At 37.9% G+C, this 22,013-nt stretch overlaps 1 protein-coding gene and 1 long non-coding RNA gene across 2 annotated transcripts in view; one reads left to right on the top strand and one right to left on the bottom strand.

Moving 5' to 3' along the window:
• The window catches only part of LOC136824987 (uncharacterized), a 172,340-nt gene that overhangs the window by 76,228 nt on the left and 74,099 nt on the right, over window positions 1–22,013 (top strand). The window lies entirely within an intron of this gene.
• The window catches only part of LOC136824982 (peroxidase-like), a 67,786-nt gene that overhangs the window by 14,624 nt on the left and 31,149 nt on the right, over window positions 1–22,013 (bottom strand). The window contains exons 5-9 of the mRNA XM_067080968.1: window positions 18,532–18,723; window positions 6,821–7,020; window positions 3,066–3,242; window positions 2,022–2,100; window positions 503–648 (exon numbers count right to left, since the gene is read on the bottom strand). Of these exons, the coding sequence (XP_066937069.1) occupies window positions 503–648; window positions 2,022–2,100; window positions 3,066–3,242; window positions 6,821–7,020; window positions 18,532–18,723 (794 nt within the window). The remainder of the gene's footprint in view (window positions 1–502; window positions 649–2,021; window positions 2,101–3,065; window positions 3,243–6,820; window positions 7,021–18,531; window positions 18,724–22,013) is intronic.

A 22,013-nucleotide genomic window follows, 5' to 3' on the forward strand; every position in this document is an offset into this window, starting at 1 on the left:
CATTTAATTTCTTACTCGTCTGGCACCAGTAAAATGAACCAAAATCCATACATTAGATTTTATAAACAATGTCTGTATCCTGTTGAAGACAGTTTCTGATAAGCACGTTTACATTTACTTTGAATAATATCAATCTTGATTGGATGGACTCAAAGCTGTGAAATTATGAAATCAAATGGCGTTCTTGGTCATTCTGTCTTCGGTCATCTGTCCTCGGTCAATCTGTCCTCGGTTTATTCTGTCTTCCCGTTATCATAAAATGCCTTCATAGCCAAGACTTGTCGTGGAAGCTTGACTACTTGAAGTTGTTTTGTGAAATAAACGACGCTTTATCTTTTCGGGTATTCAATAGAGTTCTAGCGTTTTGATAGGTATTTTTTACCAGCACGCAACGGGGCATCTCTGGAAAACTGAGAGGACATTATTTGCTTCTGCTGCTACTAGGCGATATATATAGTTCTCCTATTTAGTAGTATCCAATACTACCACTAATACTACTCACCAGCATCAAAACAGAGTTGATCTGGAAGCGTCCTTATGCATCCTTCGTCCGGTAGGTCGATTTTAGGGGGCAACAGTTCCCGGAGACCTAGATGGGCAAAGGCGTCATTCATACGCATCAAACCGCCCTGGAAAGCGCGTAAGCTCCTGCCAAATAAAAAAATGATCTCATATATGTTATAAATTAGAATCTGCCAGTCACTTTTTACCAGATATGTACGTAACTGTAATGACCACAATGCCCTCGTTGCGTCTGTAATTCTTCCCACTTTTTGGATACGCTTGTCACTAGAAAGCCTGATGTCTAGACGCAAGATTATGAAGGTGCGAATTCCGCTGCGGACTTCAGAATTGCTTCGTATTCCGGCATTTGGGTCTCAGGCTTTGAAATGACCTGCTCATCAGGAAAGTGTGTAGAATCCGAGAAGCTTAATATTAAGGCACTGTGGTTATTACAGACATAAACACACAAACTTATATATATATATATATATATATATATATATATATATATATATATATATATATATATATATATATATATATATATATATGAAAGAGAGAGAGAGAGAGAGAGAGAGAGAGAGAGAGAGAGAGAGAGAGAGAGAGAGAGAGAGAGAAATATAAACATATATATATATATATATATATATATATATATATATATATATATATATATATATATATATTCATCAGACCACGTCTGATGAATATATATACTCAGTCTTTGAAACTCTGGGGTTGTGCTGCCGAACTCGGTAATTATTTCCTTTTTTTTTTTTCTGCCCCGCTGTGAAATTTCCTTCCTGCTTCCGTTTAGCATCATTATCTATAAACCCAAGATCTATATAAACTATCTATAAGAACTTAATTGCTTCGAAAGGATGGTAAACTGCATAGTTCAGGTCTTGAATTTAAAAGGATTTAATTTATATATATTCTAGCCCTGTGCGAGTGCTCTATTCTGTACTTGTAGATGTTAATTGTCCTTTTGGTTTATTCCATAAGAATTTCTGTGCCTTATAGGTAATAGTTATATTGCTGATTAGTTTGAAAGCCATAAAAAACGGTTATAGGTCTAAAGTAAAGGTTCGAGAATTTATAAACCGTGCTGTTTCAACAATTCTTTCAATATAGTAGAATTCGTCAGTACACATGAAGAAGCATCGAAGGTCAGTGATACATTGATGCACAATGTATAAGAATTCACAGTGATGTCAGATTTAGTATTTCATATGACTATATAATGCATTTTTCGTATTCTCCAGGGAAGCCATCTTCCGGAGATAATGACTAATTAGAAAAGCGTTTCAGTGTGTGTCTATAAATAATTTCTTTTGATAAAACATACTTCGTACTATATAACTGAGACCTTATTTTTTTTTATATTCTAAGCATACATTCATGATTTGCACGTGTGCAGTTATATTATGTTCATTGCGGGAAACAGACCACTATGACGGGAGGAGAAATGAAAGCAGAACTTTCAGGTGATCTCGGCTCCGTTCATTCGACTTTACCTGGCGTGCGTTTCCGTCCCTCCGTAAACTGTGTTTGCATCGATCACTCCTGTTAGGATGTTGAAAGGAGCCCGTGGACCTGAAAGAGATACGTTTTTTCTTTACTTCCGAAAAAAAAAAGGAGAAGCTTTTATGCACATACCCAGGGATGGGATGAAGAGAGAGAGAGAGAGAGAGAGAGAGAGAGAGAGAGAGAGAGAGAGAGAGAGAGAGAGAGGCGTGTGCTATTCAGGGTGTGTTTACTGACACTGCCATGAGAGACTTTCATGTTAATAAAAGTGCGTTCAAGCGGGAACTTTGGCTGCCCTTGCCTGTCTTAGTTCCGTCTCATTTGCTGATCAATCTTTGTATAAATATATGTAGAGATGCCATAACAAAATGTACAAATATATATATATATATATATATATATATATATATATATATATATATATATATATATATATATACATATACATATACATATATATACATATATATATACATATACATATATATATACATATACATATACATATACATATATATATATATATATATATATATATATATATATATATATATATATATATATATATATATATATATATATGTACTGTATATATAATCATGTGTGAAAACAGATATTAACCGTTTCATATACTTAAGCAGAAAGCATACCAATGAAATGTCCTCTTCTTTTTCGCTATGTACAATAAATATAAGGATTTTTTTCGAAATACCTCTGTTTTGAATTTCATTCACCTTACGGGGCAGCTAATTCCAGCTGCTTCCATGAAAAACCCCTTTACTTGTGACTGCCCCTTGTATATGGCCTACATGTTCTCCTTTTCTTTGTTTATTCATCTGTTAATCTGGACGCTCAGAAGATCATTATCAGTCAAGAGTTCTTCTTCAAGTCGTTTTCAAACAGAATCCAGAGCACAGCCAGCAATGCTGGTAACCTGACAACTAGTAAAGCCGATTTGCAACTTCATCGTCTCTGTGTGACTAGGCCTTTGACTCCCCTTGAAATACCACCATTGAGTGAGAATAAGGACTCACCAAGTCTGCAGTCTTGCCGGACCCCTGAGAATGCCCTGACGAAATCCATGCAGCGTTGACCGAAGCAGCCATAGAACTCATCTTCCGGAGGGATGGCAATCTCTAAGCACAGCTCATGCTTGCGGGCACCCGGAGGCTGGTGGCAACAAAATTCGGGCTCGTTCCTGTCGATAGGGTCTGAAACACGTTTCTGGTAAATCTCATTGTTTTTTATGACGACTCGCTGTGACCACTATATATATATATATATATATATATATATATATATATATATATATATATATATATTATATATATATATATTATATAATATATTATATATTATATATTATATATTATATATTATATAATATATTATATATATATATTATATAATATATATATATATATATATTATTGAAGATGAACACAAAATATGCAGAAATAAGTTTTCTGCTGATTTTTTCTATTCTCCTGAAAAAATCTTTCTTCAGATCGTAGGTTCAAAATGAGGCTACCAATTCGATTTTTGCTAATTATATTCCAAAGTTCAGTGCAACATATTGATTCCATGGGTCATTTTCATATACAAAAAAATTAACAATGTGAGTAATCATAACGTCACGGTTAGGAAGATGTACATGATTACAAAAGAAGCAGAGAAAAGCATATTACAAATTTAAATTGCTTAGTTATCCAATGGCATTCGATGACAATAACTAGTTGTCTACACGGGTTTGTTGAAAATTAAGTTCTTTGTCAACTGACTCAACTGCTGAGTTAAACTACGCAGATTAAGCAATGTGAATAATGAGTAATAAAAATCCACAATTATATAGTAAATATATTACTATGTAAAAAATCAAAGACTTTCGAACACTGAACGGTGTTCCTCATCAGTGTTAACGTTAAAATGCAAAGTGAGTGTAGTTTTCTTATGAAATCGTTTTTAAAAATTAGGGGCGGGGCGAGAAGATAACAGCCCATCACGGAAGTGCTGGTTCGTGTGTTATGTAATACCAAATTCAACAGGCAGTTGCGCCAATCTCCTTGATCTTCGTACTTGAGATGTTGCATCTGCCTGCGCTGCATAGGTGCCATAGTCGGAACCATCCACAGGGACGTCGGCTATCTGGAGAGAGACGGGGGGGAAGAGGAAGTAGAGCATCAGGGTTCACACGGTCAACGTCAGTTTTGAAATTAAAATGTTTAACGTAGTGTTTGGCAATAAACCAGTTGATGAAAGGGTCTTCATTAGTAAATGACTTATTATCTTCAAACGATATTCCCATGTTTATGGCAGCACCTTCAACTAATCTTCTCACGTGAGAATCGTCACTTTTAAAAATAGTTCGTGCACCACCCCAATTAATTTTGTGGTCTAAATTAAAACTATGAGCTACCAAAGCGCTCCCCTGTGCATGAAGATCATAGGCCCTTCTATGTTCCTTAATCTTACATCAGTCCCTACCACTCTCCCCGTAGTAACAACCATAGAAGGAACCTTGTAAACACCGCTGTTTCTCTTGGTGCTGTTATTATTCTTGGTAAGGGCTTTTGCCAAAGGTGTTTTTATAGGTATAAACAATTTTTATATCCTTTTGGTATTTATTCATATAATCGCCCACTCTTGAGACTTCTTCTTCAAAGGGCAATGATACATGTTTCTTGTTACTCATTTCCTTATTAACATGGCCTATATAAAAGCTCCTTTTAGCACGGCTGATGGCGTCAGAAATAAAATGTTCCGGGTATTTTAAAGACCTAAAGGTATCTACAACATGGGAGAGTTCTTCATCTAGAAATTGGGGGTCGCATATACGGGTGCTCTTAAAACAAAGCTAATGATAACATTCCTTTTAACTTGCTGTGAGTGGTGGGAAAAATAATGAATATAATTTTCTTTGTTAGTAGCTTTTCTAAAAACTGAAAATTTGAAAGAGTTACTGTTTACATCCCTATGAATTAAGACATCTAAGAAAGAAATCTTGCCATCAACCTCTTTTCAACTGTAAATTTTATAAAATCGACAACGTTGTTGGCAGTATTCAGTAAGCAGTCTAAAGCTACGTCATCGCCGTAAAAAAATAATAAATATATCGTCTACATATCTCACCCACAGAGCAGGCTTGCAATATTAAAGTTACATCTCTTTAATATTTCAAGCCTTCTATGAAGTGGGTGAGATATGTAGACGATATATTTATTATTTTTTACGGCGATGACGTAGCTTTAGAGTTGTCGATTCTATAAAATTTACAGTTGAAAAAGAGGTTGATGGCAAGATTTCTTTCTTAGATGTCTTAATTCATAGGGATGTAAACAGTAACTCTTTCAAATTTTCAGTTTTTAGAAAAGCTACTAACAAAGAAAATTATATTCATTATTTTTCCCACCACTCACAGCAAGTTAAAAGGAATGTTATCATTAGCTTTGTTTTAAGAGCACTCCGTATATGCGACCCCAATTTCTAGATGAAGAACTCTCCCATGTTGTAGATACCTTTAGGTCTTTAAAATACCCGGAACATTTTATTTCTGACGCCATCAGCCGTGCTAAAAGGAGCTTTTATATAGGCCATGTTAATAAGGAAATGAGTAACAAGAAACATGTATCATTGCCCTTTGAAGAAGAAGTCTCAAGAGTGGGCGATTATATGAATAAATACCAAAAGGATATAAAAATTGTTTATACCTATAAAAACACCTTGGCAAAAGCCCTTACCAAGAATAATAACAGCACCAAGAATAATAACAGCACCAAGAGAAACAGCGGTGTTTACAAGGTTCCCTTCTATGGTTGTTACTACGGGGAGAGTGGTAGGGGACTGGATGTAAGATTAAGGGAACATAGAAGGGCCTATGATCTTCATGCACAGGGGAGCGCTTTGGTAGCTCATAGTTTTAATTTAGACCACAAAATTAATTGGGGTGGTGCACGAACTATTTTTAAAAGTGACGATTCTCACGTGAGAAGATTAGTTGAAGGTGCTGCCATAAACATGGGAATATCGTTTGAAGATAATAAGTCATTTACTAATGAAGACCCTTTCATCAACTGGTTTATTGCCAAACACTACATTAAACATTTTAATTTCAAAACTGACGTTGACCGTGTGAACCCTGATGCTCTGCTTCCTCTTCCCCTCTCTCTCTCTCTCTCCAGATAGCCGACGTCCCTGTGGATGGTTCCGACTATGGCACCTATGCAGCGCAGGCAGATGCAACATCTCAAGTACGAAGATCAAGGAGATTGGCGCAACTGCCTGTTGAATTTGGTATTACATAACACACGAACCAGCACTTCCGTGATGGGCTGTTATCTTCTCGCCCCGCCCCTAATTTTTAAAAACGATTTCATAAGAAAACTACACTCACTTTGCATTTTAACGTTAACACTGATGAGGAACACCGTTCAGGTGTTCGAAAGTCTTTGATTTTTTACATAGTAATATATTTACTATATAATTGTGGATTTTTATTACTCAGATTGTTTTTCACGAAATTGTGAATCTATTAGCAATGTGAATAATGTTATCTGTGGCTTAATATCTGAGTAACAAAAGTCACGTATGTGTATGTGACAAAAAATTTTATATATACACACACACACACACATATATATATATATATATATATATATATATATATATATATATATATATATATATATATATATACATATACATATACATATACACATACAAACTACGTAGTCAAACTGCAAATGCTAGGTAAATGTAGCATAAAAGAGTAAATGAAGAATTAGCCAAATACCTAGGGGCGTGGCTGTGAGCGTGAAGTCATGATCCATGAATTGTCCCCAGGCTATCAGGTATAGAGTTACAGCGTGGTCGTGGTAGCCTTCGTCACGATGCATGGTACTCGAAACAATTCTTGGGCTAGGAAGGGCTGCTCCTTTGACCACACTCTCCCTAGGGGCCTGCAACCCGTCACTGTATGCCGGCGGCACCATCCTTAATCAAAATAAAAAATATCGTTAATTGTATTTCTTCCAGTGGAAGGCCCTGAAAACTTTGTTCCGTTGCCTGTTTGTGAAAAAATTGTAAATGTCACTTTACTGAAATTACAAATATGATAAAAAGCCTGACAAAATTTTATATACATACAATTATATATATATATATATATATATATATATATATATATATATATATATATATATATATATATATATATATTAGCAGACCAACCTGGCACTGCCTGGAAAAACTCTGAATAACAACCCACGGGTAGGCATGTTAAAACTGAATAACAGTCTATGGGTAGTGGGAGGGAAGAGGGAAGGGGTAGGGGAGGGGAGGAAAGATGGAAGGAGGAGGGGAAAGGCTAAAGAAGTGAGAAGATAGAGGAGGAGGGGGAATGGGGAGGGGGAGGGGAGGGGAAATGTAGGGGAAGCAGAAGGGGAAGGTGGAGGGGAGGGAAGGGGAAGGGGAAGGGGAGTTAAGTTAAGTATATCTTAGTTTAACCAGACCACTGAGTTGATTAACAGCTCTTCTAAGGCTGGCCCGAAGGATTAGATTTATTTTATGTGGCTAAGAACCAACTGGTTACCTAGCAATGGGATGTACAGCTTATTGTGGAATCCGAACCATATTATGACGAGAAATTAATTTCTATCACCAGAAATAAATTCCTCTAATTCTTCATTGGCTGGTCAGAGAGTCGAACGCTGCACCAACAACGTGCTAGTCGAGAGCTCTACTCACCCCTCCACTGAAGAACTTAGGGGAAGGGAGAAGGAAGGGTTAGAGTTAGGGGGAGGGGAGGGTGAGGGAAAAAGAAGGGAAGAGGGAGGGGCAGGGGAACTGGAAGGGGAGGGTGAGGGGAAGATAAAGGGGGAGAGGTAGTTACTGCCCCTATTAGAAAAGAATAAATGACATCAGTAAACGGGAAAAAATAAAAAAATCTTATACTTCTACGATACTTGCTCGGCTGTGCCTGTATTTGTGTTGTTTGGGGAAAAAGGCCTGTCTCCCGTTTAACAGTAGATGGATCTTTTAATCGTGCTTACCCCATACAAAAATGGGAAAAAAGCACGTTAAAAGAAGAAGGATCTTTTATCAATTATGTGAAATTCACTGCACAACAAACCAAAGGAGCTTTGTTCTATATATGATGATGGTAATACCTCAAGGTACTTAATAATTTGTATTTTATTAGCAGCATTTAATTAAGATATGTTTGGCTTAAGATGAACACTAAAAAAACATGAGACACACCAAAGGAGCCTAGAAACCCTTGCTCTGGAGGTGTGAATTTCGGTGCTGTTTTCCACTTTCCAAGATGCTCCCAGCCATCAGTACCAGTCCTGTGATTTTATACCAAATTTGCTTTTACTTGACTCCCGGTGTTTGGCCCATTTCCCTGCCCTTGTTTGAGTTGTTAAGCTTTCAGAATAAGTGTATTTGTTGTAGCCACTGAGTATCACTGGCCACCTAATACTTCCCTCATTGACATAACTTGCTAGCATACATTTTGCCTCATTACATTTTTCTCTCAGTTGGAAAAGGTAACAGTGGCGGCCTTGCCACGATAACTTAGAGACAGATTTCACATAAAATTTTAACATAACATGATATCCCCTGATATCTTCTATCTTTGGTGTTGAAACGAACCACTTGAAGTAAATCATGAAAGAAGCTGGAAGCGGAAGGAATCGGCAAGTAAAAATTGAAATTTTCCATTAGTAAGTCCGTATGCTTGTAGAACAAACAGGTAAGCAGGTAAATCTATTCATTGTAAGTATTAGCAATAAGAAGCGGTTATTGTGTTCTACATTTATTTTACATTAAAATTTGTAAAGTGAAAAGTGTTCAGTGAATATTTTATGAAACATTGTGACCATGTGGCATACCCAAACCTTGGTACCTCGAGTCACACAGCTAGCACAAGTGGTTAGTCATCAGAAAGCAACAGTTAGCTGGCACAGCGTGTTTATCCAAGTCCTCCCAAGCATCTGTTGTAATTCCCCACTCTGCCTGAGAATCCATTTTCTATAATTTTGGTGATGAGACTCAGATATTACGTTGATGGTTGTCTGAGTGGACTTCATGATTTGATTATTTCATTGTAGTAGATGGGTACATTAATGCTTTGTGGGTGAAAATTCTGTGGGAATTAATTCTATTAATTAGTGTTAATCAGTTAAAATTTACAGATAGAGAAATTTTCAGAACTTTTATTTCATTTTTCCTCTTAACTATTGGCGGACAATTTTTCTGCTAAAACCATTTTCTGGAAGACGCAGCATCTTCAGTCCATTTCTAGAGAGGTGTTAAGTCATTTTGTTCCTGCTATCTCATTTCTAAAGATGCTAAAAACCGTTTTCCTCATTGGTGGAGAAGCAAGTATTGTTATCGTTATGCGCTTAACCTAAGCAGTTCTTTTACAAATACCAGTTATTCTCAGTATAATTGCTTTGTTACAAAAGGTATTTCTGCCTGTTACCAATCACCCACTAGGCTTGCAAACTCAGGTGTAGTCAGTCCCCGCCACACTGGACATGTAGCGCTCATCAGTAAAACTAACATAGCACCTTAAGGGATTTGTCAGTGCATGCACCAATGATCTTTTGCAAGGTGGTTCTTCCACCTTGTTGAGAAGACCTACAGAGTTCCTACTGAATAGCAAACCCATTAATCATCTTGTTCAGGGGAACAAACAGCACACCACGTGCGTGCACATCCGCTCAACAGCAGCAGCAGTGTAACCAAACACAGGTACACTCCTTTGTTGTTGTGTATTTTTGCACAGACCCATCTTTTATTCTTACTTCTGTGCAAATTCAGCAAAGGTTAGAGTGCTGCATTTCCTTCTTGCTGTGCAATTCTTGCATAGCCAGCACATCATTACTAATTTCTCAGTGCGGTTCAGCACAGTGCAGATTTGCTACCCAACTGCTGACTCCTAGCTGCTACGAACCTGACTGACGGAGTCAGACATCATCTGACAGACGTCAACTCACCTAAACAAAAAACAAGAACAGAATAACAGGTATAACAACCATACCAAGGGAACAATCAGCAAACGATTGTCCCAGCTAAACAACTGCTAAACCTGACACCTCCCCACCACAAAGAAAAAAAAATTAAATTTTTTTTACACAGCACTCTCTCTCTCCTTCGATGCCACCGTAACCCTGCCAGTCAAAACAGAACCGATCCTAGCAAAAGGTTGCCAGATGTTATGAACCACTCTTGGGTTTATCAGGTTCTTTTAAAACAAAAATATCGGGACTGAGAAAAGATTGGCAGAAATCGTTGAAAATATCAACACAGGTAAGCCGCCATGACAGACACATGCTGCCAACAGCAATGAACCCACACACAGACGAACTCAGGGGAGTTGTCGAAACAGCCACTTGCTGCCAATGGTCGAAGCCACACAGACGAACTCAAGGGAGTTGTCAAGACAGCCACTTGCTGCCAACAGATGAAGCCATGCACAGACGAAGTCAGGGGAGTTGTCAAGATGAGCCACTTGCTGCCAACAGACGAAGCCACACACAGAAGAACTCGGGGAGTTGTCAAGACAGCCACTTGCCGCCAACAGACAAAGCCACGCACAAACGAACTCAGGGGAGTTGTTGAGAGCCACTTGCTGCCAACAGATGAAGTCGAACACTGATGAGGTTGCTCCAAAGGATGTGGATCCAGAAAAAAGTCGTCCATCCAAAACAGACTCTCAGGTAATCATACCTGCTGCTGCTGGTGCTGCAAAACTGACTCTTAGGTAAGCATACCTGTTGCTGCTACCCAACTGCTGACTCCTCACTGCTATGAACCTGACTGATGAAGTCGGACATCATCCGACAGACGTCAACTCGCCTAAACAAAAAGCAAAAACAGGATAAAAGGTATAACAACCATACCAAGGGAACAATCGGCAAACGATTGTTCCAGCTAAATAACTGCTAAACCTGACACCGAGGATGGGCTCTACCAGGGGTGATGCCCTTTGGCCTCAAGAATGCCCCTAGCTGCTTCCAGAGGCTGATGAACTCTGTGCTAGCTGGGATTCCCAACTGCATGGCATAACTGGATAACATCGTCATCTATACTCAGATTTGGGAAGAACACCTCCAAACTTTGGACCAGGTACTGAAGGCTCTCTGGAGCACTAACCTGGTCATTAATCTGAAGAAGTGCCAGTCTGGGGTGTCTGAGGTTACGTATCTGGGACACTTAGAAGGAGGAGGCAAGGTCATGCCCAAAAATGCAAATGTCATCACCATCCAGGACATACCCTACCCTAGGAAGAAGAAGGAAGCCCAATGGTTCCTTGGGATGGTGCAGTACTTTCAGCAGTTTGTGCCCAACTTTTCTCAGGTGGCCGTTCGCATCACGGACTTGTCCAAGGGCCACCAAGAGTTCTGTTGCACAGACGCATGTCAGCGCACCTATGACCACCTGAAGGAGATCCTGGTGAGCCTCCCTGTGCTCCACACACCGGACTACTCCTGACCTTTCTTCTTAGCTGTAGACACCAATGATGTGGAAATAGGTGCGGTCCTCTTCCAGGAGGACAATCAGCTGCACCATCCGATATCATATTTCGCGAAGAAGCTGAACCCTGCCCAGTCAAGGTACAGTACCATCAAGAAGTAGCTGGGCATGGTCCTGGTAATAAAACATTTTAATTCCTACCAAACAGACCACCAGCTCCCCCTGGCAGTCCTGACTGACCATAACCCTTTGATGTACCTGGCCACCTTCCATAACAAAAGCAAGAGGCTCATGAGGTGGTGCCTAGACTTCCAGGACTACAACTGGAAGGTCAAGCACATCAAGGGCATGGACAATAAAATAGCAGATGTGCTTCCCCAGCACTAGTGCCTGATGCATGGTGCCCTGTACATACAATCTATAGCCCTAGAGGGCAGGTTAGCGTAAAGTTGTATAATACTCTTGCAGTAGGCCTTGGTGGCTCCCCCAGGTCACACCTGAGGATCCACCTTGGGCCCCCCCCCCATTTATTTTATTTTACTTTGTGTTATTATTGATCTTATTGATGTTAATTCTCCCTTTGCTGTGCTAGTTTACCTTGTGTTTGTTATAGATTATCAGTGTATGTTACACTTTGCTCATTGTTAGTGCCTCACTGCTAGAATCCTGTAACATACTGCTTACCAAGCTAAACATAGCATAGAATACAGTATCTAGTGAATGAACGAGTCACTTAGACAGCTGAGTAAATACCCTAGCAGCAGCTCTAATTGTAAACTGTACTGATGCACCAGAAAAGGCTCAAGGATGGTGGCACTGAGGTCATTTGGTTCTAGCCCTTGCTCGCAGAGCTTCCGTCTCATTGAAGGAGGAAATCCCTGCTAAAATGGGGAGCTGTCATAAATAGAGACCTTCTGCCAATTTTGTTTGGGAAAAACCCAAGCATAACTCATTTTTTTACCAATGTCAAGAAATTCTGGCAAGGGTCTTTAAGTTCCCTGCATTCCTTAGATGCAGGAGGACGAGTTGCCACATCCCTTCCTGGAGCCTCGTTCCACGCCTTTTCATATCCTATATCCCTGTGTAACTACCCCCCACAACCTGAGGAATCTCTTCCACATTTCAGACATGGCTGATGATTTGGCGACACCACAGCCTGGCTGTGCCCCCCTTCCCCCCGGCCAGTTGGCTTCCTAGGGCAGCTGAGGAGAGTAATTTTTTTTCCTTCTCCTGTGACCCGCACCAGCAGTTGGATGTCCCAGTCGACTGTGTTTAACCCCTCTACTTTGGGGCCAACAGTACAGGACCATGTGACAGACACACCAAAGGAGCCTAGAAGCCCTTGCTCAGGAAGGGCGTACCCCAGGGAATCCCTCGGAGGACCACGAAAGGCTCTTTCAAGTAAATAATCCACAAGGTGTGAATTTTGGTGCTGTTTTCCACGTTCCAAGATGCTCCCAGCCATCAGTACCAGTCCTGTGATTTTATACCATATTTGCTATTAGTTGACTCCCAGTATTTGGCCCATTTCCCTGCCCTTGTTTGAGTTTTTAATCTTTCAGAATAAGTGTATTTTTGTAGCTACTGAGTATCACTGGCCACCTAATATTTCCCTCATTGACATAACTTGCTGGCATACATTTTGCATCATTACATTTTCCTCTCAGTTGGAAAAGGTAACAGTGGCGACCTTGCCAAGATAACTTAAAGATAGATTTCATATAAAATTTTAACATAACATGATATCCCCTATCTTTGGTGTTGAAACAAACCACTTAGAGTAAATCATGAAGGAAGCTGGAAGCGAAAAGAATCGGCAAGTAAAAATTGAAATTTTCCATTAGTAAGTCCGTATGCTTGTAGAACAAACAGGTAATTTTCATATCATCAGTGGTGGTTCATCCAAATCGAAGCCTTGGTTCAGTTTGCATATTATAATGGGCCACGATTCCCGCCGCCGGCTGATGACTGATTGAGAAAAACTTATTTCTGGTGATAAATTCATTTCTCGCTATCAGGTTGCAGAATAAACTGTAGGTCCCTTGCTACCAATTGGTTCTTAGCCACGTAAATTGTAAGTCTAATCCTGACCTCCATACAGCTCAGTGGTCTTTAAACTAAGCTGGTCTTTGTGGTGGTTCATAACCTATTCAGTTTGATATTATAATAACTTTTTTATACCCATGACTTAAATTTATTTTTTTGCAATGGCAATGCCCTGAGGTTGCAGAGTAAAATGTGGCCCTACAAAGGAATGGACCTCCATACCTTTCTCTTGTGGCTGGTCTTTGCTAACCCTTTGAGATTTCATAACTTTTTTTACCCGTGATTTAAATTTTTTTTTTTGCAATGGCAATGCCCTGGATCGAGAAAAATGTGGTAACAAAGGAATGGGGGTTATTTAGGTTTTAGATATAGTTTTCTTAGGCCTATGTGGCTTCTCTGTAATTATGGTCAGCTCAGCTCGTTTGCTACATAATTATAATATATATATATACATATATATATATATATATATATATATATATATATATATATATATATATATATATATAATGTAAGTCTTAATAGCCACAATGCCCTCTTAACTCCTCGAATTCTTCGCGCTTTTTGGATATGCTTGTAACTATGAAGCCAAAATATCCAAAAGGAAGAAGAAATTGAAGAGCCTGTGAATGCCGGTCGCGGGAAGCGAACCCGCATTACCATATTCACAGGGAGGTTGCGTTGCCAACCTGACCACGAGAAGGATAAAAGCCTATTATCTCTCCTACATACATATACCTGTCGTTTTCAGATATATTTATTAGAGCTGGAACAGACCCATCCTCACCATCGTAGCCAAGTGGACAATCGTTTTTATTGCTTTTTAGGCTGAAATATATATGTAGAATCTACTGGTCACTTTTACCAGACACATATGTAATTCTAATAGCCACAATGCCCTCTTAACTTCTCGAATTCTTCGCGCTTTTTTGGATATGCTTGTAACTATGAAGCGGAAATATCCAAATGGAAGAAGAAATTGAAGAGACTGTGAACACCGGTCGCGGGAAGCGAACTCGCATTACCATATTCACAGGGAGGTTGCATTGCCGACCTGACCACGAGAAGGATAAAAGTCTATTACCTCTCGTACATACATATGCCTGTCGTTTTCAGATATATATTTATTAGAACTGGAATAGACCCATCCTCACCATCGTAGCCAAGTGGGCAATCATTTTTATTGCTTTTTAGGCTGAAATATATATGTAGAATCTACTGGTCACTTTTACCGGCGTTCACAGGCTCTTCAATTTCTTCCTCCGTTTGGATATTTTGGCTTTGTAGTTACAAGCACATCCAAAAAAGTGTGAAGAATTCGAGAAGTTAAGAGGGCATTGTGGCTATTAGAATTACATAGGTGTCTGGTAAAAGTGATCAGTAGATTCTACATTTATATTTCAGCCTAAAAAGCAATAAAAACGATTGCCCACTTGGCTACGATGGTGAGGATGGGTCTATTCCAGCTCTAATAAATATATCTGAAAACGACAGGTATATGTATGGGCGAGGGTAATAGACTTTGATCCTTCTCGTGGTCAGGTCGGCAACGCGACCTTCTTGTGAATATGGTAATGCGGGTTCGCTTCCCGTGACCCGTGTTCACAGGCTCTTGAATTTCTTCTTCCGTTTGGATATTTCGGCTTCGTAGTTACAAGCATATCCAAAAAAGCGCGAAAAATTCGAGAAGTTAAAAGAGGGCATTGTGGCTATTAGAATTACATGTGTCTCTGGTAAAAGTGACCAGTAGATTCTACATATATATATATATATATATATATATATATATTTTATCATATATGATTTATATATAATCATATATATATATGAAATTTTATCATCGAAATTCACGCTACCTATATATCAATCATGAAGGAGAATTGTCGCCGAAGGGAATTATATAAGTGATAAATGAATTGGAATCGTGGGGACGATTTATATAATTTTATCACTTATATAAATTCCCCTTTCGGCGATAATTCTCCAACGGAGATATACCGAGGTAGCGTGAATTTCGATATTGCTTTATTATTTGTAGCTTCATGATGATATATATATATATATATATATATATATATATATATATATATATATATATATATATATATATATATATATATATATATATAATAATGTGTGTGTATGTGGAAATATTCTAACTATTTATTTAGGGTAGGTCAACGATTGCGAAAACCAAAACCGCGTAGGTAAATTCAACGTGTGGTAATTTTTAATTATGATAATTGACAGTAAGTCAGCCTGTTTCTCCTAACACCACTTGCTATTCACACACATTAAGAAAACGGCGTCTCTTCTAATGTTATGAGCAGTCCGTACCTGAGCACAAGGGCGTCATTTCAGATTTTTTGCTGTGGGGGGAAAGACGGTTTGGCGAGCGAAGCGAGCCTAATCATCTGGGAGTTTTTTAATTTTGAGCTATTTTGTGTGCTTTTTGAAGCGCATAAAATAGATAGATATAACTTTGATGACACATATGAATTTCGGAGGAATAATGGAAAACCAGCTGCTGTTACTTCTTGGGGCTTGGGGGGGTGAGGGGGGCCAAGTTGAGGCTGGGGGGGGTGGACAACTTGAGTCTTGAGGGACCAGTTGCTTCCCTAAATGACGCCCCTGCCTGAGCACTAGGAAATTTGAGCTTTGGTGGCTAATTTGAACTGCACACTGTAACTTTAAAATTTCATAATTTCAAAAAACAAACCCCTGGAAGGGACCCCTCCAAAATAGGAGCTTTCAGAAAAACTAAGTATCACGGCTGTTACTGTTATTGCTCCACTATATGTTAGGTCCCTCACCCACCTACCTCCTACCTCAAGTTCTTCGTTAGAGGGGTGGGTAGAGCTCTCGGCTAGCACGCTGTTGGCCCAGCGTTTGACTCTCCGACCGGCCAATGAAGAATTAGAGGAATTCATTTCTGGTGATAGAAATTAATTTCTCGTCATAATGTGGTTTGGATTCCACAATAAGCTGTAGGTCCCATTGCTAGGTAACCAGTTGGTTCTTAGCCACGTAAAATATTTCTAATCCTTTGGGCCAGCCCTAGGAGAGCTGTTAATCTGCTCAGTGGTCTGGTTAAACTAAGGTGTACTTTAACTTAACCTCCTACCTCATCCCTTGAATGCCAAAAATCGATATCTGGATCTACAGAACGACTGAACAGATTTCGATGAAATTTGGCACGATTAGAGACCTTCGTGGGGAACCTATAAATTCAAAGTTTCATCCCGATAGGTTGAATATTTCCAGCATTATAAAGGGCCAAAGTCAGGGTTTTTGTGTACTTAGGGTGGCTGGGCTTTACTAACCGCCAACTACTGTGGCGGTTGATAAGACACCAATATCAGTATGACAAAGGCATAAACCAAGCAAAGGAAGAAAGGAATATATTTATTCCAAAAAAGTTATGAAGAGAGAGAGAGAGAGAGAGAGAGAGAGAGCGAAAAAAAGTATAGCCACATAGCGATAGAAAGGTTTTTATTACTTTAGTTATGAGAATATAGTGTCTCCAACTTTAGTGTATTATGCATTATGCACAGAAAAAGTTCCTCAAGTATCACTTCTCTCATTTGACAAATGCTCTGTGATTTTATTTAGCGACTTTAGTTCCACAGGCAGCGTTGCCAACACCGTGTTTGCTCTGCACCGGGGCATTAGTCGCTACTTCGTGGAGTTGCCAGTTATCTCGGTGTCCTTAGTTTACCGCAAAGTGTACCGAAATTCATGACAGGAACTCCACATATGTCTGTAGAATTCAGGTTTTGTACTTAGATTCGATATCCACCCGCCTCCACCATTATAGCTGATTATTAAGTTTGTAAAACGTGGCTAATTATGAATTTTCGTCACACGCACTGTATTATTTGTTAAAAACTACTGGGCCACAATTATCCTCCAATATCCAATTCACAATGCCTCAGGAAAAATTTACACCCAAGAGAAATTATAGTTGATAACTGCTGTCATTAGTGGAATTCGAATATCCATTAACTTAAATTTGTGGCTTCATAACTATGATCCTTAATACTGCCACGGCGTATGTGACAAAAATTCATAATCACCCAAGTGTTACCAACTTTCCAATCAGCTATGTTGGTGGAGGTGGGTTGATGTCGATTCTACAGTAAGTACAAAACATGAATTCGACGGCTCAGTGTTCAAAAGTCACTGTACGTCGTTGTTCCCAACAAGGCAGTGTTTCAAATCCCAATGGAAACGAAGCACTTATCAATAATAATTCTGCTTAGTTGTATATTATTCCTGAGGTATAGTGAACTGGATATCATACGATAATTGGGGCTTAATAATCGTTATATATATATATATATATATATATATATATATATATATATATATATATATATATATATATATATATATATATATATATATATATATATATATATATATATATATATATATTATATATGTGTGTTTGTGTGTGTTTGTGTCTGTGCCTTTGTATATATAAGAACTTTTGCCATTCATTCACACGTGTCTTTTAATATTAAGTTGAAAATATTATCTAATATCAAATATACTATACAGTGCGAATAAGTTACACTCAAGGGAAATTTTAATTGATATGGTCATCAGGCCTGGACTGGAGTCGAACCTGAGCCTTTGACAAGGTATTCCGAAGTTATTGTGAAATCGATAAGAAGTTAGACTTGTGTGTGTGTGTATATATATATATATATATATATATATATATATATATATATATATATATATATATATATATATATATATATATATATATATATATGTGTATAATGTGTGTGTGTGTGTGTGTGTGTGTGTAGTGTGTGTTTATAGAGCGTGAGAGTGATAGAAAGACAGACAGATAGATAAGCCGTTTATCTATCGATTAATTTCGTTAATTATTTGATGTCTGATAAGTACATGCCACTGGCTCTCCTAATACTCAGTGCAGTTTAAATCTTGATTCTTTTTTACCTTGCGAAGACACTGTTGGTGGCTGCCAGAGTCGGCACGTGCAAGTTATTGCAAAGCCCGTCGTAGCGCCTGTATTTCCCAGCAATGCAATCCATGGGGGAAGCAAAATCGGGACAGAATTGTGCAATGTCAGTTTTACCGACGTCCAAAGACGGCAACACCGACCATATTTCTTCTGGATTCAGACAGAGCCTGAAATCAGTCAAGATTGATGAAGACATTGGAAATAAAGAATACAGATGAAAAGCATTGAATTTGATCTGTTGACTAGAGCACGGCTAAATTTTGAAAATAATCAGAGCACATACATGTAATGGTATTGAGATATACTGATAAAATCTCTGGGATTAATCATTACTGAATCCAATCAGCATTGAAAAATGCGAGGAAAATAATCCATGTTAGTAATATGTTCAGTATTCATAAAATTGCTGAAATTCAGATCATACATATAACTGGAGAAACTGACTTGTGTGGATAAAGACACGAAAATGATTCAGTGTTGATAAAAGTGCTGAAACTAAAAAATATTAATAATGGTTTACATTTATCAGAATTGACGAACGCAATTCATCTGATGACCTTCCCTACAGCATTGCACTGGGCCACTGTCCGGGTTTTGTTGAAATTCTATTCTACTGTAGGTTTACATATTTTGCTTATGTAGACCATTGCTGACCAAACATTCATGAATTTTATAACGTGGGAATCATCAAAATTTAAAAAAAGGAAAACATCTACATATGCGTTATCCAAATGTCATCAGTAAAAGTTCTGCCTTGCATATGTTCTCATACTAAAAATTTGTTCATCAGTTCTGCCTTGCATATGTTCTCATACTAAAAATTTGTTCATCAGCTGTGCTGTCTTACACATTATTGATCAACGATTGTTCATTAGATATCCTGTTTTACAAAACATTGCTCATACTTTCCCCATGAGGTAGCCTTCCTTAAGTGAAATTACTTTGAGTTTGTTCGTTAGATATCATAACCTTACTCTGAATTCGTTCTTCGGATATCCTAATGTTATTCAGAATTTGTTTAATAGATATCCATCCTTACAAAATGTTTTTGAAGATTTGTTTATTACACATCCTATCTTACATAACGATTATCCAGAATTGTTCATCACTTATCCTCTCTTATGTAATGTCACTCAGAATTTGTTCATTGGATATCTTACCTTATATGTTAGTCAGTTTGTAAAATAGATATTCTACATTACTTAGAATTTGAGGAATAGATAGCCTGGCTCATATAAGGTTAATCAGAATTTGCCCATTAGATATCCTATCTTAAGTTTTGTTACTTAGAATTTGTTTATTAGATATATAACTCAGAATTTGATCATTAGGTGTCCTGTCTCACATCATGTTACTTAGAATTTGTTTGCTAGATATAACTCAGAATTTGCTCAGGATTTGTTCATTACATAGCCTGTCTTACATTGCATTACTCAGAACTTGCCCATAAGATATCATGTCTTAAGAATTTCATTCAAAATTTACTAATTTTATACACTGTCATACAATATGATACTCAGAATTTGTTCATTGTTCATTACACACTGCCACTCAGAATTTTCTAACAAGATATTCGGTTTTACAAACGTCACTCAGAATTTGTATATTAGATATCGTAACGTTATTCAGAATTTGTTCAATAGATATCCTGTCTATCATAACATTCCTCAGAATTTATTCATTAGTTAAAACGCAGAATTTGCTCATATCCTGTCTTCCATAAAGTTACTCAGAATTTGTTCATTAGTTACAACTCAGAATTTGCTCATATCCTGTCTTCCATAAAGTTACTCAGAATTTGTTCGCTAAATACAACTCCGAATTTACTTATCAGATGTCCTGTCTTCCACAACATTAGTCAGGCTGTTTTGATAGGATACACGTCAGATTTTTTCGTTGGATACAAATTAGAATTTGCTCATTAGATATCCTACCTCACGTAATGATATGCGGAATTTGCTCATTACATAGCCTTTCTTGCTTTACTTGATTCAGAATTTGCTCATTAGATATCCTGTTTTACATAGTACTCAGAATTTTCTCTTTGGATATCCTATATCCTCATGTTATTCAGAATTTGACAGTTTGATGACCTGGATTATGTAAGACGACTCAGAATGTTCTCATTAGATATCCTGTCTTATGTAACATGTTTTCAATATAATCTCTTTAAATAATTTTACTCAGGATTTGTTCGTTTGATATCGTGTTTTGAATAACATTACTAAAATTTAGCACGTCAGATACAAGTCTTAATGTACAGTAGACACCCTGTCTTAGAAAAGTTACTCAGAATTTATCCGATATTCATCTGATGTTACTGAAAATCTGCCAACGAGATGCCCTGTCTTAGATAACGTTAATCAGAATTTGCTTATTTGCTTATCAAATATTCTCTTACATAGCGCTGCTTGACTTTGACCATTAGATATCCCAGTTCGAAAACCATTACTCTATCCGCTTATAGATTTTAGTTAAACGAAGAATTTATTATCATTATTCAAAAGATGAACCGCATTCATTTGCAACAAGCTTAAAGTGGCCACTGACTTGAAATTCAAGCTTCCAAAGAATATTGTGCTGTTCACTGGAAAGAAATCACAGAAGATAGTCGAAAATGCAGAAAGAAGGGATCAGTTTTTAGAAAATAATAAAAGGAAAAAGAAGAAAAATTAATAAGTTCATAAATGGATATTTCAAAAATTTAAATACATTATTGAAGTTCAAGGTGAATTGTTATACGGCAGTAATGAAATGCACCTTTGCTTGAACTCTGAGATTCTAATTGCACATCCTGCAGGAGACTGTTCCACAGTCCAACGGTGTAAGGAATAAAAGACCTCTGTTCGACAGCGAGGCACATTTACTGCATGGCTGCTACTGTTCATCAAGTCTGGTCGCTCTCGTTGTGACAGCGAAAGTTCTCTGTCAAGATACAACTTATGGAAAATTGATGGGCAAAATACCATCCGTCGATGGCCCAAGTCATAAATGCTAATGTGAGGAAAAAGAGACTTACCGTCACGAACCACCCTGCCTAAAATAGATCAATCCAGACCAGAGAACAGTGTTCTAGTAAAGGATGGAAAACAAACTGAAATAGGTTGCTTGGATTTTATCATATGAGGCCTTACGTATAATACCTAACTTCCGTGAGACATTTGCTGACACTTTCATTAGATTGTTATCAAAAGTAAGATGTGAGTCAAAAGTTACAAGTATAGTCAAAACTTCAGACTCATTCAGCAGAGTCTCATCCACTTGAAGGGGAGATTAGGGTGGAAATAAAAGTATACGGGTAGTGAATGCACTGTGACTCGTGAAGGAACGCCCAAAAAGCACAATGTCATTATGTTAAATAAAATTATAATAAACTTTGCCAAGATTATTGTTGAGTTTTCACTTTTACTGATTTCGTGGTTAGGCTAAATTCTCTTGGGCGTAACTGCTTTGTTTC

This window comes from Macrobrachium rosenbergii, chromosome 36 (assembly GCF_040412425.1).
Source record: "Macrobrachium rosenbergii isolate ZJJX-2024 chromosome 36, ASM4041242v1, whole genome shotgun sequence".
Classification (NCBI taxonomy): Eukaryota; Metazoa; Arthropoda; class Malacostraca; order Decapoda; family Palaemonidae; genus Macrobrachium; species Macrobrachium rosenbergii.